This window comes from Ursus americanus, chromosome 18, assembly GCF_024610735.1.
Source record: "Ursus americanus isolate L20-20 chromosome 18, mUrsAme1.1.p, whole genome shotgun sequence".
Taxonomy (NCBI): domain Eukaryota; kingdom Metazoa; phylum Chordata; class Mammalia; order Carnivora; family Ursidae; genus Ursus; species Ursus americanus.
Genome location: NC_142144.1, coordinates 18,772,272 through 18,795,421, shown reverse-complemented (window position 1 = coordinate 18,795,421; position 23,150 = coordinate 18,772,272). Strand labels below are relative to the sequence as shown.

Sequence of the window (23,150 nt, the reverse complement as noted above, 5' to 3'; positions counted from 1 at the left end):
CTTACCTCCTGAAAAAGGGAAGCCCGTTGGAAAGTCAGGCATTATAAGCACAGAATTCTTTTTTTTTTTTTAAGATTTTATTTATTTATATGACAGAGAGACAGCCAGCGAGAGAGGGAACACAGCAGGCGAGTGAGAGAGGAAGAAGCAGGCTCCCAGCAGAGGAGCCCAATGTGGGACTCGATCCCAGAACGCCGGGATCACGCCCTGAGCCGAAGGCAGACGCTTTAACGACTGCGCTACCCAGGCGCCCCAAGCACAGAATTCTTGAGACCTGTTTGTAAACTGATCAGGGAAGGGGTTTTAGCTCCCTTCCTCCACCTCTGCTCAGGATTCTCAGAGAAAGAAACGGCGATCTACAGAAATGAAGTCGTTGGTTGGCCCAAGGCCTCCGAATTTGCCAGCTGGCAGATGTGGGCCTGGAACTCGGGCCTGTTGACTCTGGATCCACTGTTTCCTACAATTCCAGCCTTGGGCATTATTATTCTTATTATTACTAATTATTATTATTGATTATTGTTATTATGGTATGTGTGTGGGTGAGTGCGAGCAGTGGAAACAGGGGTGGCAGTCAAAATATCTTAACCATCGGTTAGTTTTGTCCTTGCGCTCTCAAGTTCCTGGAGATGGAGAGTCCTTTTGAGAATTGATTTGAAATGTTGACTTTGGGGGCACCTGGGTGGCACAGCGGTTCGGCTCAGGGCGTGATCCCAGCGTTATGGGATCGAGCCCCACATCAGACTCCTTCGCTATGAGCCTGCTTCTTCCTCTCCCACTCCCCCTGCTTGTGTTCCCTCTCTCGCTGGCTGTCTCTATCTCTGTCGAATAATAAAAAAAAAATCTTCAAAATGTTGACTTTGGTGAGCTGGATTAGACAAAACGATTTTTCTCATCTGGAGAACTGGCATGAAGACTTTTGCAGATATTTGGCCTTTAATAAGCTGAGGGCAAATGATTCATTTCTCTCCATAAGAATAAAACATGTTTTGCCCTCATCACTTCCAGAAGTGAGTGCAAGTCTAATGTGAGAACTGAGTTTCCCAGGGGTACCCCTACATTCATAGGCTTTCCCGCTGGGAGGGAAAGTTTTGAGACTGAAGTTTGGAGAAGAGCCTTATTCTTCGCCCCTAATCCATGTCTGATTTTACCTGCAACGATTAGCTGGAAACAGATGGAATTTCTAGGTGACTATTTTTGACCCACAGAAATGGTAATTTAATATGGTCCCAGCGTAATATTGGCTGGGTCTCAGTGAGGACTCCAGCGACTGCTCTGGAAAACAGATCGCTGAGTTGAACCCTTTTCTGATTCTTGCTGATTGCTGTTTTTGTAAGAGGCAGTGGGATACAGTGTCAGAGTGTCCTGGGTCCAAATTCGGGCTCCGTCAAGCACTAACAGAGCTCTCTCTGGCTTCTCTTTCTCTTTCTCTTAGGGTTGTTGAATACACCACTTACCCACAGCATCTTCTAATTCATAGAGGAAGCTCAGTGGATTCCTTGTCTCCCTCCCCCCCATTTGACCAGAGTGGCACAATTTGTGGGACTTCACAATTTTTGTAAGGTTTATTACACCTTGTGAAAGATCAGTTGCCATTTTGCATTCAAGTACATGGAGAACTAGATGCATTTAAAAAAAATCCCAAGAGGTTAGCCTTAGGTCTTCATCTAGAAAGAAAGTTGAACGAACAGATTCACAAAAGAATCGACCTCATTATTAAGTTTCTGCAGCTTTCGGTGCCAATTTATTAAGTTACATCTGTTAAATACATGAACACAAACAACATTTCATTCACAGTGATTAGAATTCACACAGTAGTGCCCGAAGACGTAAGACGATCACCAGTTACCAGTACCCAACAGCATACAATATGCACTTTACCTTGGGATTGTGACGTTTTAACATAAAACATAGAATCAATGAAAGCGCCCGGGGTTTACCAGTAAAACCACATAAATACCTACATTTGTTCAATCCGTATACCCCTGGAACAAAAGCGGGGGCAGTTACATACCTTAATGACTTTATGAACAAAGTCATTTAATTAAATTCACCTGCTTCATTTGCTTAACATGTGTTTCTCCCTCCTCTGAAATGTGCACAACAGGAGAGTGGGACTTGCCAGTCATGTTCCTTCTTGTCTTGCTCTTCAGGATCTAGATAAGTGCTGTCATGTGACAAATGCTCAAAAAAAAAAAACAAAAAAAAAACAAAAAACAAAACCAAAAAACCCCAAACCAAACCAACCAAAACCCACAAAACTGATTCATGGATGAAATGCAAAGACTGCTGGGCTGGGTGTCAGGAGCTATGAATTCTTGTCTCAACACTGCTACCAGCTACTGGCTGACATTGGACCATTTATGTCATCTTCCTGAGCCCGGGTTTCTTCATCATTAAAATGATGTAACCTGGAGTAGATAAACTCTGTAGATCCCATTGGTTGTAAAGTTCCATGGCGTTCTCTATTGTTCAAGATCAGACAGTCACTCTGTGTGGGACACTCTCGGAACCAGTGGGAAATGGCAGCCACTTGTAGGCTGGGAGCCACCGAACTCTTGACTAGGCCTGCCAGGTTCTTCATGATCCAAGAGAACACAATTCAGAATGCCCATGTTAAAAAAAATACAGAGATGGCTACATAATCATAGATCTGGAAAAGACCTCGGACATCCTTTGGTTCTATTCCTTCCTGCCACCTCAATGACGGAATGGCTTCTCCAGAACTCTTGAGATAAGCCCTTTGCTTCAATATATCTAGAGACCGAGAAATCACTATCTGGGGACATTCTGTTTTGGGGGTATCGGGCCAGAAATGATGACCTTGTCGACTGCAGCTTGGCCCTAGCGCTTTCCTCTAAGGGACATGGAAGCAGACCTCTCCCCCCTCCCACATCCCCCATAGGTATTTGATAATACTTCTCACGTCTTCCTCCAATCTCTCCTACAGTTATTAAAACAAATACTATTTGCAGAGGGTAACTGGAGGAGCCCAGGATTATGATTCAGGAGGACGGGATCTCAGCTCCAGATCCACCATGAACTCATTGTGTGGCCCTGAACAAGTAGCTTCCATCTGGGCTGCCATTTTCTTCTTAAAATGGGGCGATGGAAAGGATGGGGGGCAAATTTGCCTCAGAGCTTGGGAAGCTCTAAATATGGTTGTCAGCGTGGGGCAGGGCACGTGTGACTGCTCTGATTCACCCTCTCCTTCACCATTAGAGCAGAAGGGTTCAGGGGTCAGCCATCGGCTGCATTGTCCCAGTTGCCAGTATGATGCAATCACTGGGACCATCCAGGAGCACGGGCACACTGAAAAAAATTTCTGCTACACGGCCATACATTGTCAGGACTCTGAGCCCTGGGAGAGCAAGAAATCTTGCGACAAGACTACTGCATGTGTTTTGCAAAGGTGCAGAGTATAATAAGTAATCCTCTCCTGAACAATTAATCCCCAGTGTCGCAATCACCGGAACATGACTGGGGAAGGACTGGGGAAAGTACCTTGCAAGAGAATGTTGGCAAGGGCCATGCCTCGCGTACAGTAAGCTAGGCAACCTTGTATAATCCAGAGGGGTTATTGACGAGCGTGGAGGTGGAACTTCCTCTGGGATGACGTAGCTTAGGTTGAAATGGAGCCAAGGGACTTGGTCTGCCCTGTTGTTGAATGGAACCAGACATTTTCAGGATGTGAAAGTCCTACTGTACCCTAGTCAAAACATTGAGGAATTTTCGTAGCTGAAGCAATGCCGTTCTGCTGAGTAGCTCCACGGGGTCAGCATGCTAGCAGCCTCATGCGTTTGGATCACAGTTCCCGCAATTCCTCTGAAGGCACGAGGGCTTTCCAAAACACCTCTGGCTCATCCACAGGTTCTAATATTTTCAAGGGGGTTGATGGCCAAACTCAAGTCCAGCAGACGATAACCCTCTGCATGTGTGGCTTCAATAATGGATTTTACTATAGGCAATGGGATCTTTATTTTGTCCCCTTTTATTAATGGAAAACTCTGTGAGTAGCTATTTAAAAAACCACTTAGCGTAAGCACGAATCATGTTGTTAATGACCATCCTTCATCGGATGGCACCCATTTTCCGAATGAGAAAGTATCCACGTTCTTAAAGTTAGCTAATTAGTTAGCTAATACTACAAATATAAATGAAAGGGTCTGCAGACCGTGGAGGTGCTGAGTAGTTAGAGTGAACCCGTCTGAGACTAAAATAATCTTTCTTTGTGTCCCCAGCGTGAGCAGGCACCCAGTAAATGTGGAATTGATTTGAATTCAGCCTTTTGAGAGACATCAGACAAGCAAAGCCTTTTCCCCCTAAATGAACTATTTTCTGAAGCACGGAGGCATGCTCCTTCTTCCCTCGCAAATCTTTGCATCTCATTTACTCCTTTTAGGAGACCAGCGCGTTCTTAAGCATTCCCTCACTGCATTTTAAAAACGAGTGCACTAATTTCGGCCACGGAGAGAATGCCTAGGACACAGAAGTTTTGACTTGAGTCCTACTGGACACGCTCCGCTGGCCCTTTCTGAACGGTACACAATAGAAGGACTGAACAAATTCACCTGGGACAACTTCAGCACAATACACCTTTCAATAAACAAGCTTATGACAGGAGCAAAATAAATACGTGACAGGGAGTTTCCGCAAGTGGTCGAGGCTTTTAGAATAGTTCATCTCTTGGATGAACTTTCAAATCCGCCAGATGCCCTAAGGCGCAGTGGACAGGTCTGAAGACCCCTGGTTACAAGAGTTCCGTTTAGTGGAGAAGAAGGTGAGTGGGGTCACTCTGGCCTCTTCCACGCACAACCTCTTCCGTGCCCCACGCTGTTTGGCGTGCGTGCAAATGCAGACAGCATTTTATTTTCTCCCTGGGGTGTGAGTTCTGATCCTGGAGGCACACTGGCGTTGTTGATAAAATTATCCCCATCTGCCAGCAAACATTGTTCTAGGAGTAGGTTGAAGGAGCATTGTCTTATCAAGCTGGTTTTATAGTTACTGAGAAACCTTTCCTTTCTGCTTTAAGTAAAGGGTAATTCCTCCGTCTCAGATGCCCTTTCCCCAAGGCCATCTGCTGTCCACCCACCCTCTTTCAGGACGCGTTCAGGCTTCACTTCCTTTATGAAGACTCTTCTGAATCAGGTGGAGGTCACCACACCCTTCCCTCTGCTCCCGAGGAGCCCTGTGCTCACTGCTGAGAAGCTGAAGGCTTTAGAGCCCTAATCTCCTCACTGAGAAACCAGAAATCAATTTTCATTTTATATAACTCAACAAATATGGATCGAGTGCCACTAGACCAATCGTCCTGCCCAGAAGCCCCATCACACACCTTCCTGCCTCTGCAGTCTCCTGGCAACAAGGGTTAGAGTGATTTGGGTGCCAAGTTTGCTTTTAGACCCATTCGTGAAGGTCTCCCGCAACAGGCAGCACTGACCATAGGGGCCATCGTGCTGGAGGTCATTGCCCATGTCATGCTGACATGCTCTCTGACTACACAGAATGCTCGGAGCGAACGTGTCACCCCATGAGCTCATTTGATCCTGGGAAACACGTTGGTGGATTCCTACTTTATAGACAGTCAACGGAGGCTAAGAGCAGAGATACCCTTCCTACCCTCGGCATATCAGCGCAGGAAAATCATGCAGATTAAAGAGTATGAAGTCACTAAAGTGCAGGAGGGACCTTCTTAATGTCCAGCCTCTCCTCCAGGGGAGAAGCCTGGGCCGGGCTGATTAGCTCATCCCATACTGAAATCCCTTGAATATTTTAAGAGAAAAATACCCAGATAACACTCTGCATATAAAACTGTGAGCTACACCTCGAAGCCGATCTAAGTTAACTTGTCTAGATTTGGTGATTGACTGTTTTCCCCTCTTCTGGAGAATAAGTCTGCTGTCTCTTGGCATCGATCTGGTTTGTTATAGAGTTGGTCTAGTTGGCTAGAAATCTGTCTTCGAGTTTCTTGAGTGACCTAATCAGCTGGATATCTTGTGCAGTCAGGAGAGCTTCAGAAATCTTACATACTAGTGTCAGATGAGATATTTTTTTAGGACTTGGAGTTAGTCCAAGTATGTTGGACTTGAGTCCATTGAGTGATATTTGACGAGGAGCCACAGAGTGGAATTCATTTAAGTTTTGAATGGGGTTTGTCTTATTCTTCCTAGTATCTTCTGGGTTAAGGTAGTGCCCAGAATGTAAAAGGTGATCAGGAAAACTGTGCTGGGTATTTTATTTTTGATATGCACGTGAAACACTGCTTGTTCTCATGCCTGTGTACATAATAAAAGGAGGGGTTGCTTTTCTCATTTGCCATAGATGGCATGAAAACCAATTTCTTCCTTCCTTCCTTCCTTCCTTCCTTCCTTCCTTCCTTCCTTCCCTCTTTATCTTTCTTTCTTTCTTTCTTTCTTTCTTTCTTTCTTTCTTTCTTTCTTTCTTTCTTTCTTTCTTTCTTTTCTTTCTTTCCTTCCTTCCTTCCTTCCTTCCTTCCTTCCTTCCTTCCTTCCTTCCTTCTTTTAAATGTTCATGGGAAATACCAGCACTCTTTTCTCTTCTTTCTCTTCTCTTCTCTTCTCTTCTCTTCTCTTCTCTTCTCTTCTCTTCTTCTCTTTTTAAGACAAGGCATTAAAGTATGTGTTTGGAGAAACTGATGAAGGATTTTGCTCTAGGGTTTACACCATTTTCTAGGGCTTTGGATTTTGTCCAAGGGCTCCTGAACTGAAGCAAATGTCTCATCAAATCACACAATAATTGGGCCCACTGGTGACCAACGTGTGGTTCGGAGGGGTGGAAATGTTCCAAGTAGACCTCCATTCGTTTGGTGATCAGTGTCTCAGTGTTTAGAAACTCACCCCTTTTCCAGACAACCACGGTCCTATGTCTGCTCTGTTCTGCCCTTTTCTGGTTAAGCGTCTCACCAGTAAGGCATATAAAGTATGAAATTTTGGGCCTCAAATTTCATAGCTAAGCCACTGTTTCTGTGGAATGCTCAAAACAAAACAAAACAAAACAAACCCTTGTTATCATTACATATGAGTGAAGAAAATTAGGAACTGAGAGGCAGAGGACTTCACACGAGGATGCCCGCCTTGCTCCTATAGCAAGAAGGCTCCAAAGAAGGTTTTATCTTCTTTCGTGTAATCCACCAAAGAGATGTCACTGACGTTCACCATCAGCTTGTCCCCTTCCTGCAGGGAGAACATGGCCCCTAGGTAGATGGGTTGGAACCAGTTGCTGCCTATTTCACACACGGACTTGGTCCCCATTAGGAGCTGGGTCGGCTCGGGGTAGCTGTCTGTTACCTTGGTGATGACCACGATGATGGAGTCTGGCTTGTTCGGTCGGTTCCCTTGGCGGATTTCACCACACTCAGATGTGGTCCCTCGGAACGTGACCTGGGAGTAAACAAAGTAGTCTCCCGACTCTGGGATCACCAGGAATTTATTTGTATAGTTCATCCGGTTCTTGGTAAAGGCCAAGCCAAGTTCATGTTCCCAATGCAGAGCCGGAAACTGATGTTTCAAGGGCTGTGTGGGACTTTGCCTGACAACTGCAAAGACAAGAGAGAGGTTTAATTTGCTCATGTCAGAACCTGGGGACTTTGTCATAAAGAGTCTCCTATTATGTTCAGAGTAAAGTGATTGAGTAAAACCAACAGCTAACAAGTCCTTGAGGAGGAATGAGCGGAGGAGACATAAGCGGACACACGCTTTTGTTCAGAGAGGACCATCTTATGGGCAAATGACTTTGCCTCTCTGAGCCTGTTTCTTTCCTGATAATTTAGAATTTTACCTGAGCTCTGTGATCCTGGAAAACAGGGGAGGTTAAGAAATCTCACTCTTGTGTGTTTTGGAAAACGGGCCACCGCGATGAACCTCTTCTCCAAATGACTTGGGTGACTGTGGTGGATGTCCCTCCTGGGGTCCCTCTGACAAGACCAGCCGGCAGAGCTTCCAAATCACGACTCTCTGCCTCATAAATGATTAGCTGGACTGCACTGTCCCCAAGACCCATGGGGGCATAACGCTTGTGAACCCAACTTTGGTTAAGCTTCTCTTCTGCCTCCGGGCCCCCGAGCTTTGGCCTACCCTCAGCCTGGGCCAGCAGACAGTCTCTCCTGAGAACAGGCTGGCCTTCGGGTAAAACCTTCTCTGACGCTAACATGCCAAGCTTTATCCCACTTCTTCCCACCTGGTTCTTTCTAGCTTTGTTTACTCCTTTCTGTAAAGGAAGACCCCTTTTAGCTTTACCCTTGAGATCCTCGCAGAGCTTCTGGCCAGAACATTCTTCCTGTTGCCACTGGTCTTCCTCCTCCTTTCTGCCACTTTGCAATAATCCTTTTGCACAAACTCTCTCCTTACTAAATCAGGATTTGTTTTTCATTTGACATATCTTTCCTTTTTTTTTTAAATATAAAAATACCCGTGGAAAGGATTAAAAGGGGTGGTGTGTATAAAGCCCCCAGCTATTAGGAATAATCTCTAAACCGCGTTCACTTTCATTAGCCTGTTGTTTCAGACACATCCTACCACAAAGAGAGAACATTTTAGGCAGTCAGTTGTTCCCTGTAGCTCCCCTGCACTGATACTGTCCAAAGTTATTGACATTCAGGAGTGATTAATAAAAAATCAACATGCAGGACAGATATTGGAACCAGAGATCCAGAACATTCTGGAAATGCTTCTCTGACACCAAAATACAAGCTGATGTAATTGGCTTGTGGAGTGTAAAGGACCGGGGCTTTGGGCCACTTCAGCTCTATGGTGTGTGATGTTTTTTGTTTTTAATTTTATTTATTTTATTTTTTAAATAATATTTTTATTACATTATGTTAGTCACCATAGAGTACTTCCCTAGTTTTTGATGTAACGTTCACGTGTGATGTTTTTAATCAGTGATGTAGGTCCCTTCTTTCTGAGTCTTGATTTCCTGTCTGTGAGCTGGAGATAAAGCCCTTTCCTAGTCTCATTTGGAAGATCAAGTGAATAGAAGAGACATGGACATTGTTATCATGAGGCTGCCTATGGTGAGTACTCAATACGTATTTACTTTTCCCAAATAAACCAGCATCTCTCATTTTGACAGATTAAAAAATAAGCCTATTTTATCATATACATTTTTATATGTTCTTATGTTTGCGTTGTTTACAAATATACGTTATATACTCGGACATATAAATGAGTGCTTTTATGAAGTATGTGTATAGCAGAAAATATGAATAGAACCAAACCATTGATTTCAAATAAGATAATCTGCAGTAAAACTAACACGTTTTAGGAAAAGAAAAACATATTTTAATTTCCTACGACTGCTTTGAAAAGCCATAGCGATCCCTGATATGTGCCATCAGCCACCATTTAGGGATAGGTTATCTTTAAGGAAATATTTAGCAACTTTCACACCCAGTGGCTGCCTAGAAACCTGGTTCCTGGATTTTTCTTAAGCATCTTTGCCGATGCCGACTGGACTCTGGCTTATTTTGCACAATGACACACATTCAGAATGCACGTGGTCTCTCTGTCCCCTGCACTCAGCGGGCCCTGGAGAGCTCTACTGCTTCTTTGCAAAATCTGTGGAAGGCATTTTTATTAATCATCCCTGATCATCTCCACTCCTTCTTTGTGGATGACGCAGTAGATTAAAAAAATCCTCTGGGATGATGCAAAAACATCTAGACCAAGCGAGTTTCATTGAACTGGTATGCAATTCGCTATGTCAACACGGCAGCAAGTGGGAGTTAAGGTAGGAAGTGGGTTGTCATGGAAACAGAACAGGTCTAAGAGTCAGACTCGAATCTCAACTCTTCCGAGTCATGTATGTGACTTGGGAAAAGTGACTTGTCAGAGCCTCAGTTTCCCCCCCTTGTTGGGATGATATGCAGACTCCATGAGATCATGGTTGTAAAATGCCAACCACAGTGCCTGGTACACGTGAGGAGCTCCCCGCCCCGCCCCCCAGCTCTGCCATTCAGGAGGAAGAGCGGTGATATCCCCACACTCCATTGTTAGGATTTTCCTGCCCAGCTTGCTCAGTCTCTCCCATTCTTGAAGGCAAGTGGTACGTGATTAGTGACTTGGTGTCTGTCTGGTCCTAACCCTCACTCAGGATTCACCATAAACACTTTCCTCTTGGTCACATGTAAGTCACATGTCTTGGGCCCCAGGGATATCCCCCCATGGGCTGCAAATTTTCTTATAGGTCAGGAGAGTATGCTTGCTTTTAACTCCCTAGGTTTTCCAATGGGTTTTTCACATATATTAGTGCACAGTCTTGCTCTTTTCTCTGGAGTCTTGGACGTATATGCAAGTCCAGGCATCGGATGCCAGAAATTTCAATGCTAGTCTTGGAAAACTGGGCCGCTGGTGATATTATGAGGCCACTCTTCACCTCTTCACATCAACAAAAATTCTTTGCGAATGTCTACCTGAATGCAAATGTCCAGTCACTTCGTCTTGAACGGGGTACAGATGGACTCGGTACATTTAACAGCTCAGGGGATCTTTCATCTTTGACCAGACTCAGAATTACATGAATCTCTGAATCTGAGGGAAGCTGTTTCTGAATGACTTAGGGCGTGCGTGAAAGAAGAGGCAGGAGAGAGAGGAAGAGGACTGATAGAATCTGAAAGAAAATGCCAAGAGACATGGGCCTTTGGACCCCTTAAGGGAGGAAGACATATGAAACCTTCAACTGAGACGAGAAGTCTATTACCAAGGTGTGTGGTTTCCGGTTTAAGCTACTAGAATGAACTTTGGCAAATCCTCTGAAAGAAATCTTGGGCCCATGGCCCATACATGATCTCCTGGAAAACACACCAAGGAGAAATACCTGTCAGGTGTGCCCTTGGCTTATCCCCACCGGCTCCAGAAGATGCATCTGTAAGGTAAAGAGAGAGATGCTCTGTGTGAGTCAGAGGGTGGCTGGAGGGAAGACAGTATTTTTGGAGTTGTGTGGTGCCTGCAACTGGAGAGAAACTTTCCTCTCCTTCAGCTTGGTCCACTGTGGATTGTTGTCCTTTTTCCAGGGACAGAGAAGGAGAAAGAGTCTTGAACACAAATGTATCTTGGCCCGTAACTTTGGGTAAGTTTCCAACCTGCCCAAGACTCTGTTTTCTCATTTCGAAGATGGGCACATCCATTCCTAGCATGAATGGAGAGTGCTCAGCATGATTCCTGGCGAAGGTCTATGCTCAATGAACTCACATTGCCCTTCCCTCCCTGCTACTGCTTCAGGGGGAGCAAACTGGCCTTTGGCCTTATTCAAGGTCCCTTTAGCAATATCCACTGAAGCATCTGGATGCCCTGGATGAAATAGGGTAGGGAGTGGGTAGGATTAGTGTTGTTAGGATACTTTTATAGGAATTCACTGATTTGATTCCACACTACCCAAGAAGGTAGGTACCGTTATAACCAATGTACAGGTAAGTAAAAACAGACAGAGACAGGTGACATTATTTGCCCAAAGATCATCACCTCCATAGGCCATGCACTTGGCCACGGCGCCATTTTGTCTTTTTAGTGACTGGGGAGCAACCTTACTTCTTCTTTGGATTTTCATCCCTCTGAACCTTCCCCATACCAAAACTAGTAGATAATGCTCTGTTCCCCACAAGAAAAGGCAACAAATACAAACACACTTACACGATCGCTGATGTGAAGATCCAAACTCTTGTCCTTTTGAAGTCTATTGGAAAAGAAAGATATGATTCAGCCCACCTGTGGTCCTTTTGTCACCCAACTCCACAGCTGCCCATAGCAAGGGCATGATTAGGATTCTGCTACTACCCCACCTGGGCACTCTGAGGTGAGGGACATGGCAATGAGAATGCTCGCTTGAGGGGAATCTGTGCCCGAGTGCTCCGCTTTCCTCCTTCTCTCTCCTATGCTTGCCTTGGAAGCTCAACTTTGAAGTTCTGTCCTGAGAGCTTTCCCTGTCCTGTTCTAGGACACTCTGACATCTGTCACAGCTTCTATTATTTGAACAAATGATGGCACTTGCTTTATTTTCTTTTTCCCACCATGCTTTAAAAATTGATACTGACAAAGCAATAAGGGCTCCATTCTCCTTCCCACCAGCCCCTTGTCTCCGTGCACTACATGGAGACCCGCCCATCCTTGCCATCCCAGCTTGTGAGCCATTTCTGATACCACACGGGAGAGGAAGAGGAAGTGCTTTGGAGGCAGACAGACCCAAATTTGAGTCCTGCCGTCACCATTTATTAACAATATGGTCTTGAGCAAGACCCCTTTCCTCTCTGAGCTCTGCTGTCCTCATTTGAAAAATGAGAATAATAACATGCTTAGCCTCAGATAGCTCCCAGGTTTGAGATAAGGATCAAATCAGATGTATGAGTCAGGGCAAAGAACGCATAAGAAATGAAGGAATCACCATGTCTGAACACCAAACTCAGGAGCAAAGCTAAGTGAAGCTAAGTCCTTGGCTTAGGGATAAAATCACCACCTTACATTTCACGGTTTCCAAAAAACCTTCTCTGATAGGATTTTGACTCGACTCGGAGTCTTCTGATCGGGTCCTTGTAACTACATAGTCCTGACGGACAGTGATCCTCATGTCACCAGTTTTATATCTTGGAATCTGCGTGTGTGTGAGATCGTACTTGTGAATGAGGAGTTGTGTGTCCGTGTGGGTGTGACGGAAGACAGCTCCGGCAGTGGGGGAGGTAGGAACTGATGTGGTTTTGTGTCTGCATGTGTCTCTGGTGTGGTGCTGTGTGCATGGATGTCTCTACACGTGTCTGTGTGCTCATGTGGGTGTAGCTGTGTCATTGCTCAGCAGGACTGTGAGCAGGTCTGTGACAGCAGTGACCTCGTTAAAGCCCAGACTGCCAGGCTCTTTTTAGTTCCAAGCCACGCTACCTAACCTCCACTGGAAGGCTCCCCGAGGGCAGAGATCTTGTCTTTGAATGACAGACCCCCTCCTCTCTCCATTGTCTACTTCCTCATTCTGTGACTGGCACGGCAACTGTTTGCCTTCAATTGCCAGGCTTGAAACTTGCTGCTTTCTCCTCCCACAAACACAAGCTGCCATTTCTATTTTGCAGATTTTCTCATTCGTGCCTCCCCCTCCCCGCCGCCCCCCAGCCTCAGCATGCTGTTCTCCTGGATTCTCCCCTTAGCCTCTTATCTGGTCCTTTTGCATCTGGTTCTCCTTTTCTTGAAATCATTTCCCCCACCTGCTCTCAGAGTGCTTTTTCTAAGGCATCTCTGTATGGGGACACATTTCTTTTTTTTTTTTTTAATAATAATTTTTATTATGTTATGTTAGTCACCATACAGTACATCCCTAGTTTTTGATGTAATGTTCCATGATTCATTACTTGCATATAACACCCAGTGCACCATGCAATATGTGCCCTCCTGTCCATAAACCTTCAATGGCTCCCCAGGGCCTTCCAGACACAGGCCCAAATACTTATCTTCGCCCTTCACACGCATCATCGCCTTCGGCTTCGCAACAACTCTTAAGGTAGATGCTATTCCTACCCTTATATTGAAAAGGGGGCGCAGGGGCGCCTGGGTGGCTCAGTCATTAAGCGTCTGCATTTGGCTCAGGGCATGATCCTGGCATTATGGGATCGAGCCCCGCATCAGGCTCCTCCACTGGGAGCCTGCTTCTTCCTCTCCCACTCCCCCTGCTTATGTTCCCTCTCTCGCTGGCTGTCTCTCTCTCTGTCAAATAAATAAATAAAATCTTAAAAAAAAAAGAAAAGAAAAGAAAAGAAAAGAAAAGGGGGGGCAGTCAGGTTAAGTAACTTGCCCAATGTCCCACAGCTGGAAAGTGGAGAAGTAGAATTTTAACCCAGGCTAATCCACTCTAGAATCCCTGGCCCTAAGCCATTGCACCTTCTCACTTCCAGATAAGCTCCCCGGCTGGTGAGGTGGGTCGATGAGTACCAGCAGTCCCATGCACTGTGACAGTAGGGGAAACACAGAGCTCAGAAAACAGGAACCCGGCCCAGAAGTGGGGGAATCAGGGGAAATTACCTCTGAAGTGAGTCTTACAGGTCCTACAGGTTTTAGCCAGGTGATAAAAGGTAATGACCCTTCCAGACAAGGCTAATAGCTTATGCAAGAGTAGGGAGGCCCGACAAAGCACGGGAGTAGCTGGGAAACTACGAGAATCTCTGCTTTTCATTTAACACAGGGTCGTGGGTACAGTTGCTTTGGAAAACCTCGACCCCACTGATGCAACAACTTGTCCAGCATCAATAACCTTAATAGGCTTTGGGGGTGGGGTGGGGTAGAGAAGAAGCCTAGAAATGAGCTCATTCTGTAGCCTATTTTCTTACTTGCTGTTATCAGAGCTGATAATTGGTCTTTGGTGAGGCAGAAAACTGAAGGGGAAGAACTGGGGAGAGCACGGTTGCATCCTCTTACGTATGAGATGGTAGCGTCCTGGCTGGCCTTCTGCTGCATTTAGTCCTCTGCTGAGACACCTTCTTGAACGGCGGCTTATTTTTGTCTAAGCAAACACTCAGCTAAGAGACTGGAGCATTCCCTTTGGCTCAGGGTCTCATTGTCATTAGCACGCATCTGCGACGTGAACACATTTCCCTCTTCGCTCTGCTGGATTTCTATAACTTGGCCATACCGTTATTTTCACGTGTGGTTGGACGTCTATGGATTTCAGTGGCCTAGACTCCGCTCTATGTCCGGAGCTTGTGATAACGCCAGCCGGCAGGTGTCGAAGACCTCAACAGTCCAAGAGTCTCCAAGAACATCAGCTGGGACTCTCTTTCCAAGAACAACATGTAAAGCCTTCCATTGCTGCCTCTCTTAATAATGCCTCTTCGTGGGAGGAAGATTTTTGCGACAGGAAGCAGGAATGAATGAAGAGGAGATTTGAGACAAAGAACTAGCAGCTTATTTGGGGGGAAGGTTTACAAAACATGCTTGAGCTGGCTCAGTGCCTGCTCTCCAGGTGGCCACTGGCAGCAGAGCTATTCGCTCTCTCGTACAATCCAAGCAGCCCATGGGCAATGACCTGGTCTGTCTCTTGCTCGCCACCAGATTTCTGGTGCCTCAGACAGTGCCTGGCACTTCTGCTGGTTTACCCAATCAGCAAAACATACGGATGCTCACGTGTCGGAAAGACTGGTAGAACAGAGAGCCGGAGATGGAGACAGGTTGGCCTCAGTGACTTTTGCCTGAGTTTGGCAACCCAAAAAACTGAGAAAAAAAAATCTTTTATATTTTAGAATGCATGCCAAGTTTTGAGTTCTTGTTTACATTTAAAAAAATTAATTTAAGAGTTAAATGGCCATAATCTTTTAGCTACTGGCGACTCCAAATTTTCATCAGGCTTTGCTTGGTGCATAGTCATGGGTCCAGAAATGTTTGTTGAAGGTTATGAGCTTTGGGCAGGAGTCAGAGACAGAAAACGCAAATGTGTATGCCCCTGGGGATTCTTGTTAGTAGAATAGTGGGGCGCCTGTGGCTACCAGCATTGGTAAGCCCGAGCAAAGCAAGCTGGTGCTTTTTACCCCTTGGTTTCTATAGGTCAGGGGATTTTTCACTCTTGTTAGAGTTTCTTTCTTTTCTTCTTCTCACTTTTTTTTTTTTTTTGGTATGCTGATTGGTAATCCCTGACACATTTTTGGGATCACTCTACCACTTCAACCAGGGAAGAAAGAAGGATGGAGGGAGGGAGACTGCTATCTAGTTGAGTGCTCCCCGGGTACCAGGGCCTATACTGGGGTTTATGTGTGTTCCTCGTCTACCACTCCAGTTACTCTCAAAGGAGGGCATCACCCTTTCAGAGGCTTTGTCAGCCAAAGGTCAAAGAGTACATGGGGTCTGGGATCTGAACCTTCAGACCAAGTGCAGACCTAGGCCTGTATCAGGAACCCCATAAACAATAGCTGAGTACACACCATGGGCCATGGAACCCGAAGCGAGATGATCTTTGAGATCTTCTTATTGGCATTTCCCCAGAAAAAAAATTCCTCGAGTGTATTTTAACTAATGACCCATTTAGCCTTTCTCCCATGTCCCATACCCACTGTCTAGTATATACATAAACAGGAAGAGAGAGCCATTTCTTGCCGTCATAAATGCCGCAATTGCAAAAACATAAATGTTTTATGACCCAAAACATCCTCCCAGCACTTCTAGGAGAAATACACAGGCCATTGCCTTCTTGGTTTTGGCTTTCGCTTCTCTCTGTTTGTACTTGCACAAGGATAAATCCAACCTGGAACTGTTTTATTCCAAGGCCATTTCAACTCATTACCCTTCCGGTACACTCACTGGACAGGGCTTCACACCCAACGTTCAGAGCGGTGCAGAGCCGAGCATGTGGTATTGGCAGCCGAGCAAATGTGGGAATCCCAGCCCTCGGGTTTCTTAGTGATCTGACTTTGGTATGTTGCCTAACCTCAGTGAGACTGTCTCCTCATCAGTGATGGCAGGCAATAATGCTTTCCTTCCAGAAGCATCGTGATGCCTAAGGAAGACCACACACATACATGCATATCCAATTCGCCTTCCTTCTTTCTTTGGGCTCAATGTTTGTGGTGCATGTTGTCAGTTCTGCATAAGTCCCCTTTGGTTTCACCGCTTCGGTGAGACCCAGAAGCCTTCCTTGGGTTTCTTTATGACCAGCGGCTGGTTTGGATTAGGAGCTCTGGATGGCCTCCTCCTTCCCCCAAAGAAGAGGCTTCCTCCACCTACGGCGGGCTTCTGGACTGCTGCCCCTTCCCGTGCAAAGGGCTTGAGGGAATGGAATGTACCCTCCATCCGTTTCAAAACCCACCCTTGTTACTGCTGTCGACAGCTGGGCCTCATTAAGGAGACCAGGCTGGGAGATGACCTCTTATAGCCGGACAGCGTGTGGTCTGGCAGGTGAGGACCCGGGACCTCCCAGTGCTGGGCACGGAGTAATGTGTGTGTTTATTTATATATATATTTTTAGAGAGGGAGAGAGGAAGAGAGGAGCAGAGGGAGAGGGAGAGAGAGAATCTTAAACAGGCTCCACGTCCAGCTTGGAGCCCAAGGCGGGGTTTGATCTCACGACCCTGAGATCATGAGCTGCACCGAAATCGAGAGTTGGATGCTTAACTGACAGAGCCACCCAGACGCCCCGTGTGTGTTTATTTCAACAGGTGGACGAACGGATCCCAGAGTCACCAGCTTGCAGCTGTTTGGGACTCATGCCTACAGAGGGCTCACCCCGCCTCCACGCACCTTCACCAGTTCCGGTCTTCCTGCCCTTCACCCCCAGCCTGAGCTTCGGAGTGAGTTGGCCAGGACTCTCGGAGGCTAGAGCAGGGGCAAAGCCACTGAGTGCTCTGTGTTTTGCAATGTCCAAAGCACTTCTATCTCCACCGTCTATTTGTTTTCTCTAGACAACACTGGAAGGGGATTGTCAGAACTGTCCCCGTTTCCAAAGAGGAAACAGCCTGAGTGAGACGAAAAGGCTCACACCCACGATGGAGCAAGCAGGGAAACCATGTGTGTTGAACATCTACTTCATGGCAATAGCTTGCCAACATCCTCTTGCAGAATTCTCAGCACCGGGCTACGAAGAATGTGTGTTCACCTCCCCATTTGACAGATAGGAGTGGATGGCTTAAGGAGGTCAGATACCTTGTCTATCCCTTCCTCTCTCTCTCCACCCAGCTAACACTTAGTGAGTGACTTCTGTGTGCCAGGGACAGCGAGGTGCCCCCAGGGGAGGAAGGAGATTTGCATTTATTGAGCACTTAACTATGTGACAGGGAATCCTTATTAAATGCTTCTGACCACCTGAAGCAGTGAATGATTTGCTGGGTTAATGCCATGGGCAGACCAGCGTGGTGGGCTTAGGAGGAACATTTGAATCCCAGTGTCACACTCAGTGTGACTTTGGGCACGTGGCTTAGGTTTTCTAAGCCTCAGCTCTTCATCTCTCAAATGGAGATAATATTAGCACTTTCCTCGTTGTGTGGTTTCAAGGACTAACCCGGATGATGTATTTAGTAATAACAGCACACGTATCTCACATGCATATATGCCAGACTCTAGGCTAAGGGCTTCATACAGATGATCTCATCCACTCCTCTCAAAACCCTAGGCATGAAGACACTTAGAACGGTGTCTGGTACCTAATAAGTTATTATAAGGTCACAACTGTGGGGAGGTGGAGCCATGGCATTGCCTCAAGCCTGCACAACTCTGAAGCCTCCGCTGGCATCCCTATGGGGTCCTGTTGGTCAGGATGGAGACCGGGGTGGGGGCGGGGGTCTCAGGGGCAGGTGTGCAGGAGAGAGGCGAGCAGCGATCAAGGGCTAGGAGCCTTGCAGGGATTTTCAGGAAGGGGTGGAAGTGAGATTGCAGGGAAACAAGGAGAAGCTGGGGAGAGCGTGTGGGGATTCCAGAAGTTGCACTGGAAGGGAAGGACAGAGCTGGGGCGGTGGTGCAGTCCGAGGAAGCAGTGTCTCCTATGGCACCCCTGCCATCGTATTGCACGGTACTGGGGGCCTGCTCTGCCCCAGGCTGGGGTCCGAGTCGGCATGGTGCATTGTGTCATGCCTGGACTCCAGACCCTGTGTGTGCCAGAGCACTGCCTGGGGAAGACGGAGCCTGCTCTCCGGGCACCTGTGAGCCAGCGTGGGGCCCATGCACCCAGCCTGAGGGCAAGGGAAGCCACTAAGGGCCCAAAGAAGGCCCAGGCCGTGGTCCAGCACAGCTGGGTAAAGAATGGATCGGAGTGTGGGTTGACCATTCAGACCAGGGTGGAGAAGGAGGCATGGAATAGCTCGCAAATATCAGAGACCAAGAAAGCCCTCCAGCGCCCAAACCTGCTCTCTGGCCTGGTGATGGCAGATTCCAGGGCAGGTGGAGAAGTTGTCGGGTGTGATGTAATGTCTATGGGCAGGGAAGCTCCTCAGTCATTGCAATGATAATTGTTACCATTTACTCATCTCCTGCCTCCTGCCAGACACTCTAAATACTTAATTTCTAAGTATTCCATTTCATACATCAGGAAGCTGAGGCGCAGGGAGGTTACGTAACATGGCTAAGAAGTGGCCAGGCCAGATTTCAAACTGATTTTTCCAACACGTGAATCTACCTGACATTCTCCAGGAGTCTAACGATCCTTAAACATTTTCTATCTCTCTCTCTCTCTTTTTTTGTAGATGTAACATACACGTTTTGTACAAAAGAGGGTAAGTTTAAAAATGTCTCTCTCTTTTACCTGTCACCCAGTTCCCCAAGCTAGGTGTTGGCAGGACAACCAATCTCTTATCCTTTTCCTGAGATAGTCTATGCATTTATAAACACATTCATCAATGTGAAAAAAAATATATATATATACACACACATATTTATATGTGTATTTTTTTTTTTAGAAAATGAATGTCCCCGATTCTATATACTGTTATACCTTTTCCTCCCCCACTTAATGATATAGCTTAGATAAATTCTCCCTCCTTACATATAGAGATGCTTCATTTTTTAGAAATGGTGGCAGCTGAAGGCTCTCACTGCATGGAGTCCCAGGCTGTATTTCTTTGATGCCGTATTTAGGGACACTTCCCCTAAAGGTAGTTATTCCAAACCTTTTCAAATCTGATTTTGATTGCCGCTCTGCAAGCTTACCTGGGGAAGGACTTTATCGCATTGAGTATTTCCTTACACAACCCCTGAAGGAAGGGTCCAGTTTCAAATAGCTACACGGAGCACTGGGTGATTCTATGCCAATGATGACTCAGGGAACATGACATCAAACACTAATGCTGTACTGTATGGTGACTAACATATCAAATAATACAAGAAAAAAATAAAATAGATACGTATTTTTAAGTTCTGGTAACTGTTTTGTTGCTGCTGATAAAAACCTGGAACATTCCTACCCCAATCGTGGTTGCTTTTCGGGGGTTGCCTGGCGTAACCATGATGATCCCGTCCCAGGAACCAGGTGTGTGATAACTCTCCCCACATTCCCATCAGACTACCTGCTCCTGCACCTGCCTTATTAGCGCCGCCGGAGTGTTGAAATTAGCATCCTCTTTTGGTAGAAAAGGAAACAGGTTCAAAGAAATGAAACCACATGCCTATTCTTACCCAGCCAGGGGTGGCGGAGCTGGGATTCAAACTCAGATGTCCGCGAGCCACGATATTTCAGTTATGTCCACTCACGCTCTCCTCCGTGACTTAGCTTTCCCTCCTGAGTCCTAGCTTCCACTTTTCTGAGCTGGTTCTCCTCCATTAGCCCACTGGACCCTCTCTTCGCCCTTCTTGGCCCTGCCCTGTGTCCCTTGAGGCTGACTTCTGGGCACACTTGCTTCCTGGCTTTTGAGCCCGACTTCCAGTCTGGCCAGTAGGATGAGAGACAGGGAGAAGAGCGTGGCCAGTTCTCCCATCCTTCTTCCCGCGCCCTCCCTGCTGTTTGGTAGGCAGGCTAGCCCTCTCCTACGTTTTCCTTCTCCTTGGATTCCCCTAAAACTGTTCCCTCCATCTAGCCCTTCAGGCCAAGAGGCAATGACTGGCTTCCCACCATTGCTAACCCCAGGATGCTTCCTGCTCTCCGGTTTCCCTTCATCTGTCTGCCTCTCAGCACGTAGACTCTTCTTTGAACCTTTGTCAAGCTCTTTATACGTTCTTCTTTAAACTCTCTTGTTTGAAGGGCCGGGTGTTTCTTTTCAGGACTCAGATTGCTACACGTGGCCCTGCCTCCCCCCTGTTTCCCTTTCTCTTCTTCGGATGACCGAGAAGTTCTGCAGTCTGGACAAACCACCACGCTAACCTTCTCTGCGCTTCCGCTCTCCGGGGAGATTGCTTGAAGTGTCTCCAGATGCTCCACAGCCTTTTCCTTTCTTGAGTAGCTACGGTAGGACAGCCATCCATACCTTCCCTCGTGGGGCTTCCTGTCTAGTGACAGCTCGTGTTTCCAGCTCTCCTCCTGGCAGGGCAAGTCCCCGGCCCCTCTGGACTGTGGCGTTCCACCACCAACAGGCAGTGCCTGGCCTCCCACGGTTGCTAACCCCAAGGTGCTTCCAAAGCCTGATGGTCTTCTAGAGGAAGAAAGGTGGGTTTTTTTTTGGCATCTGCCGAAATAGGGGATCTCAAGACCTCATTTTCGGCAGAGGCCCTGTTCCCCTCTAGCACCCAGAAGACTTGAGGTTACTGGAGGCCACTCAGTGCCTCATTCAAGAGTAACTCTCTCTTTCAGGCACAGAGTCCCAGAACACCGACTAGACACTGTGGTTTGGCCTCGTAGGAATCAGCCCCATGGGGGCCTAGAGGTCACAGCCTCACTTGCCAAGCCTGGAGTTTCTTCTCTAACATGAATGGCATTTCTGGGTCGTCTGAGTATTTCTATGTTTTCTGAATGATGGCATGCGGCTGCAGATGCTGCCGCCTGAGTCAAGGTCTGTTTGCTGACCCTGAGGGGGTGGGGAGAGTTACACATTAGCCATGGCTTGCTTGCTCTTCCTCGGGTTTCCTCTTTGAAGTCAGCCAGCATTGCTTAGAAGACAGGTTTCCTGGTAAACCAGTTGAAAAGCCTGTTTTCACCTCTGGAATTTAATACTTTGGACTCAAGTGAAATCAGTCATCACAGACTATGCAAATATATACGTGTGTGTGTGTGTATATACATATATATAAACAAACATGGTATTATTTGAATGACACTGTCTTCAGTCTTTAAGATTTTTGATGTCCCTAGTCCAGAATAAGTTTCCCCTTGATACCTATACCCCCGCTTGACACCATTGTTTTCCCAATGCCTGATATTCATTTTTGACTAAACTCCTCTACCCCGAGCCCCCAGCAAGATCTGAGAGATAGACAACCAGGCAAGAACACTGAAAGAGAATATTTCTAAACCCAAGAAAGGGGGTTGATTACATAAATTACAGCACACACATATACAGGACTATAATATAACCATCTATGTCATCACGCTGCTTCGAATTTCCTAGCAATAAATAAAACCATAACATATTTGGAGACTCAAACTAATCTCATCTTAGTAAAAAATACAGAATTATATACCCCAAGATGTCAATTGTGGTCACTTCTATGTGGTTGTGGGTAATGATGATTATCTTCTTTTCCTTGTCTGTGTTTTCTAACTTTCTTCAAGGACGTGTTAGTCATGCAATTTAAGGAGGTTTACTATTTTTTTAAAGAAAAAGAATGTTCCCAGATTATCAGTACATGATGATTATAATTATCTAAAAACTTCATCCCCTGGAATTACTGAGGACCAACACCAAACGGGACCTCTCCAGCCCTCACGTGCCCCTTCCTTTGCATGGGGAAGCAGGGAGCCCTCTGGGTCAAGGGGTCTGCCCAGAGCTGCAGGGCCTGCCAAGTGCCTGCAGCGGGTCCACAGAACCCGGGTCAGTGCTTACCTGGAACACACAGGCATCTCCTTGGGCCCGGAGCTGGCCCACGAGCAGGTAGGTGGTGAGTCCTGCCAGGATGGGGAGCGATACCAGGCAGCAGGTGAGAGCCCAGCACGCACCGCTCCTGGCTGCCAGCCTGGCTCTGGCCTTGGGCGTGCATCGGCCTTCCTCGGGCAGCATTTCCACACTGGCTGTTTCCCCGAAGCCCAGCCCCAGATTCTCGGCCATCCTCCTGCTGGTCCGGGAGCTGGCTCTGACTCCCCCTGGGCAGAGAGACCCTCCATTAAATAGAAGAAAGCTCTCACAGTGGGTGCGTTAATCAGGGCCTACTCCTCCCCCTGGCCGCTCCCCTCCCCCCCGCAACACACTGGGCCCCGCCCTGCTAGGGAATGCACCGCCTACAACAGAAACCAAGTTTGGTTTAAAAAAAAAAAAAGAAGAAGAAGAAGAAGAAGAAGAAGAAAGCTTTCCCAAGCGTATTTATATACAGTGCCTCATGTGCTCCTTCCTTCGTTTACAGAAGGAAGTTAGGAAAGTCCCTGGAGGAGGAGAAAAAGAATCCATCAAGTCAGTGGGCAGGGCGAATTAAAATATAGCTGTCCCTGCCCTGGAGAGCTGCCAGCCAAGCCAGTCTGGGGAGTGTGCTGCTTCTGGAAGTGAAAGTGAAGGATGGGGAGGTGTGTGGTGTGGCTTGCAGACTGGGAAATAGAAATCATGTTTGCATCACCACTTCGCAAAATGCTGCCAGGCCCTCTGTCTTTTCGAGCTTCATAGGACCTCATTCTCCTTG

General features: G+C 46.8%; 1 protein-coding gene across 1 annotated transcript; it reads right to left on the bottom strand.

The window, feature by feature from the left end:
• Positions 1–2,185: 2,185 nt before the first annotated feature.
• TNFSF15 (TNF superfamily member 15) lies at positions 2,186–22,906 on the bottom strand. The gene is made up of 5 exons (XM_045791083.2): positions 22,849–22,906; positions 22,367–22,623; positions 11,643–11,685; positions 10,831–10,878; positions 2,186–7,552 (listed from the first exon to the last, which is right to left on the bottom strand). Exons 1-5 carry the CDS (start codon positions 22,856–22,858, stop codon positions 7,098–7,100), a joined length of 813 nt encoding a protein of 270 aa, XP_045647039.2. The 5' UTR covers positions 22,859–22,906; the 3' UTR covers positions 2,186–7,097.
• Between the last annotated feature and the right edge of the window lie 244 nt (positions 22,907–23,150).

What these genes read in the sequence shown, in the direction of transcription:
- TNFSF15 (XM_045791083.2), bottom strand. An exon ending in GAGATGCCTGTGTGTTCCAG is followed by an intron (nt 11,686 to 22,366) that starts GTAAGCACTGAC and finishes CTTTTCCAATAG; the next exon opens with ACTTCAAAAGGACAAGAGTT. An exon ending in GCCAAGGGCACACCTGACAG is followed by an intron (nt 7,553 to 10,830) that starts GTATTTCTCCTT and finishes TTGTCTTTGCAG; the next exon opens with TTGTCAGGCAAAGTCCCACA.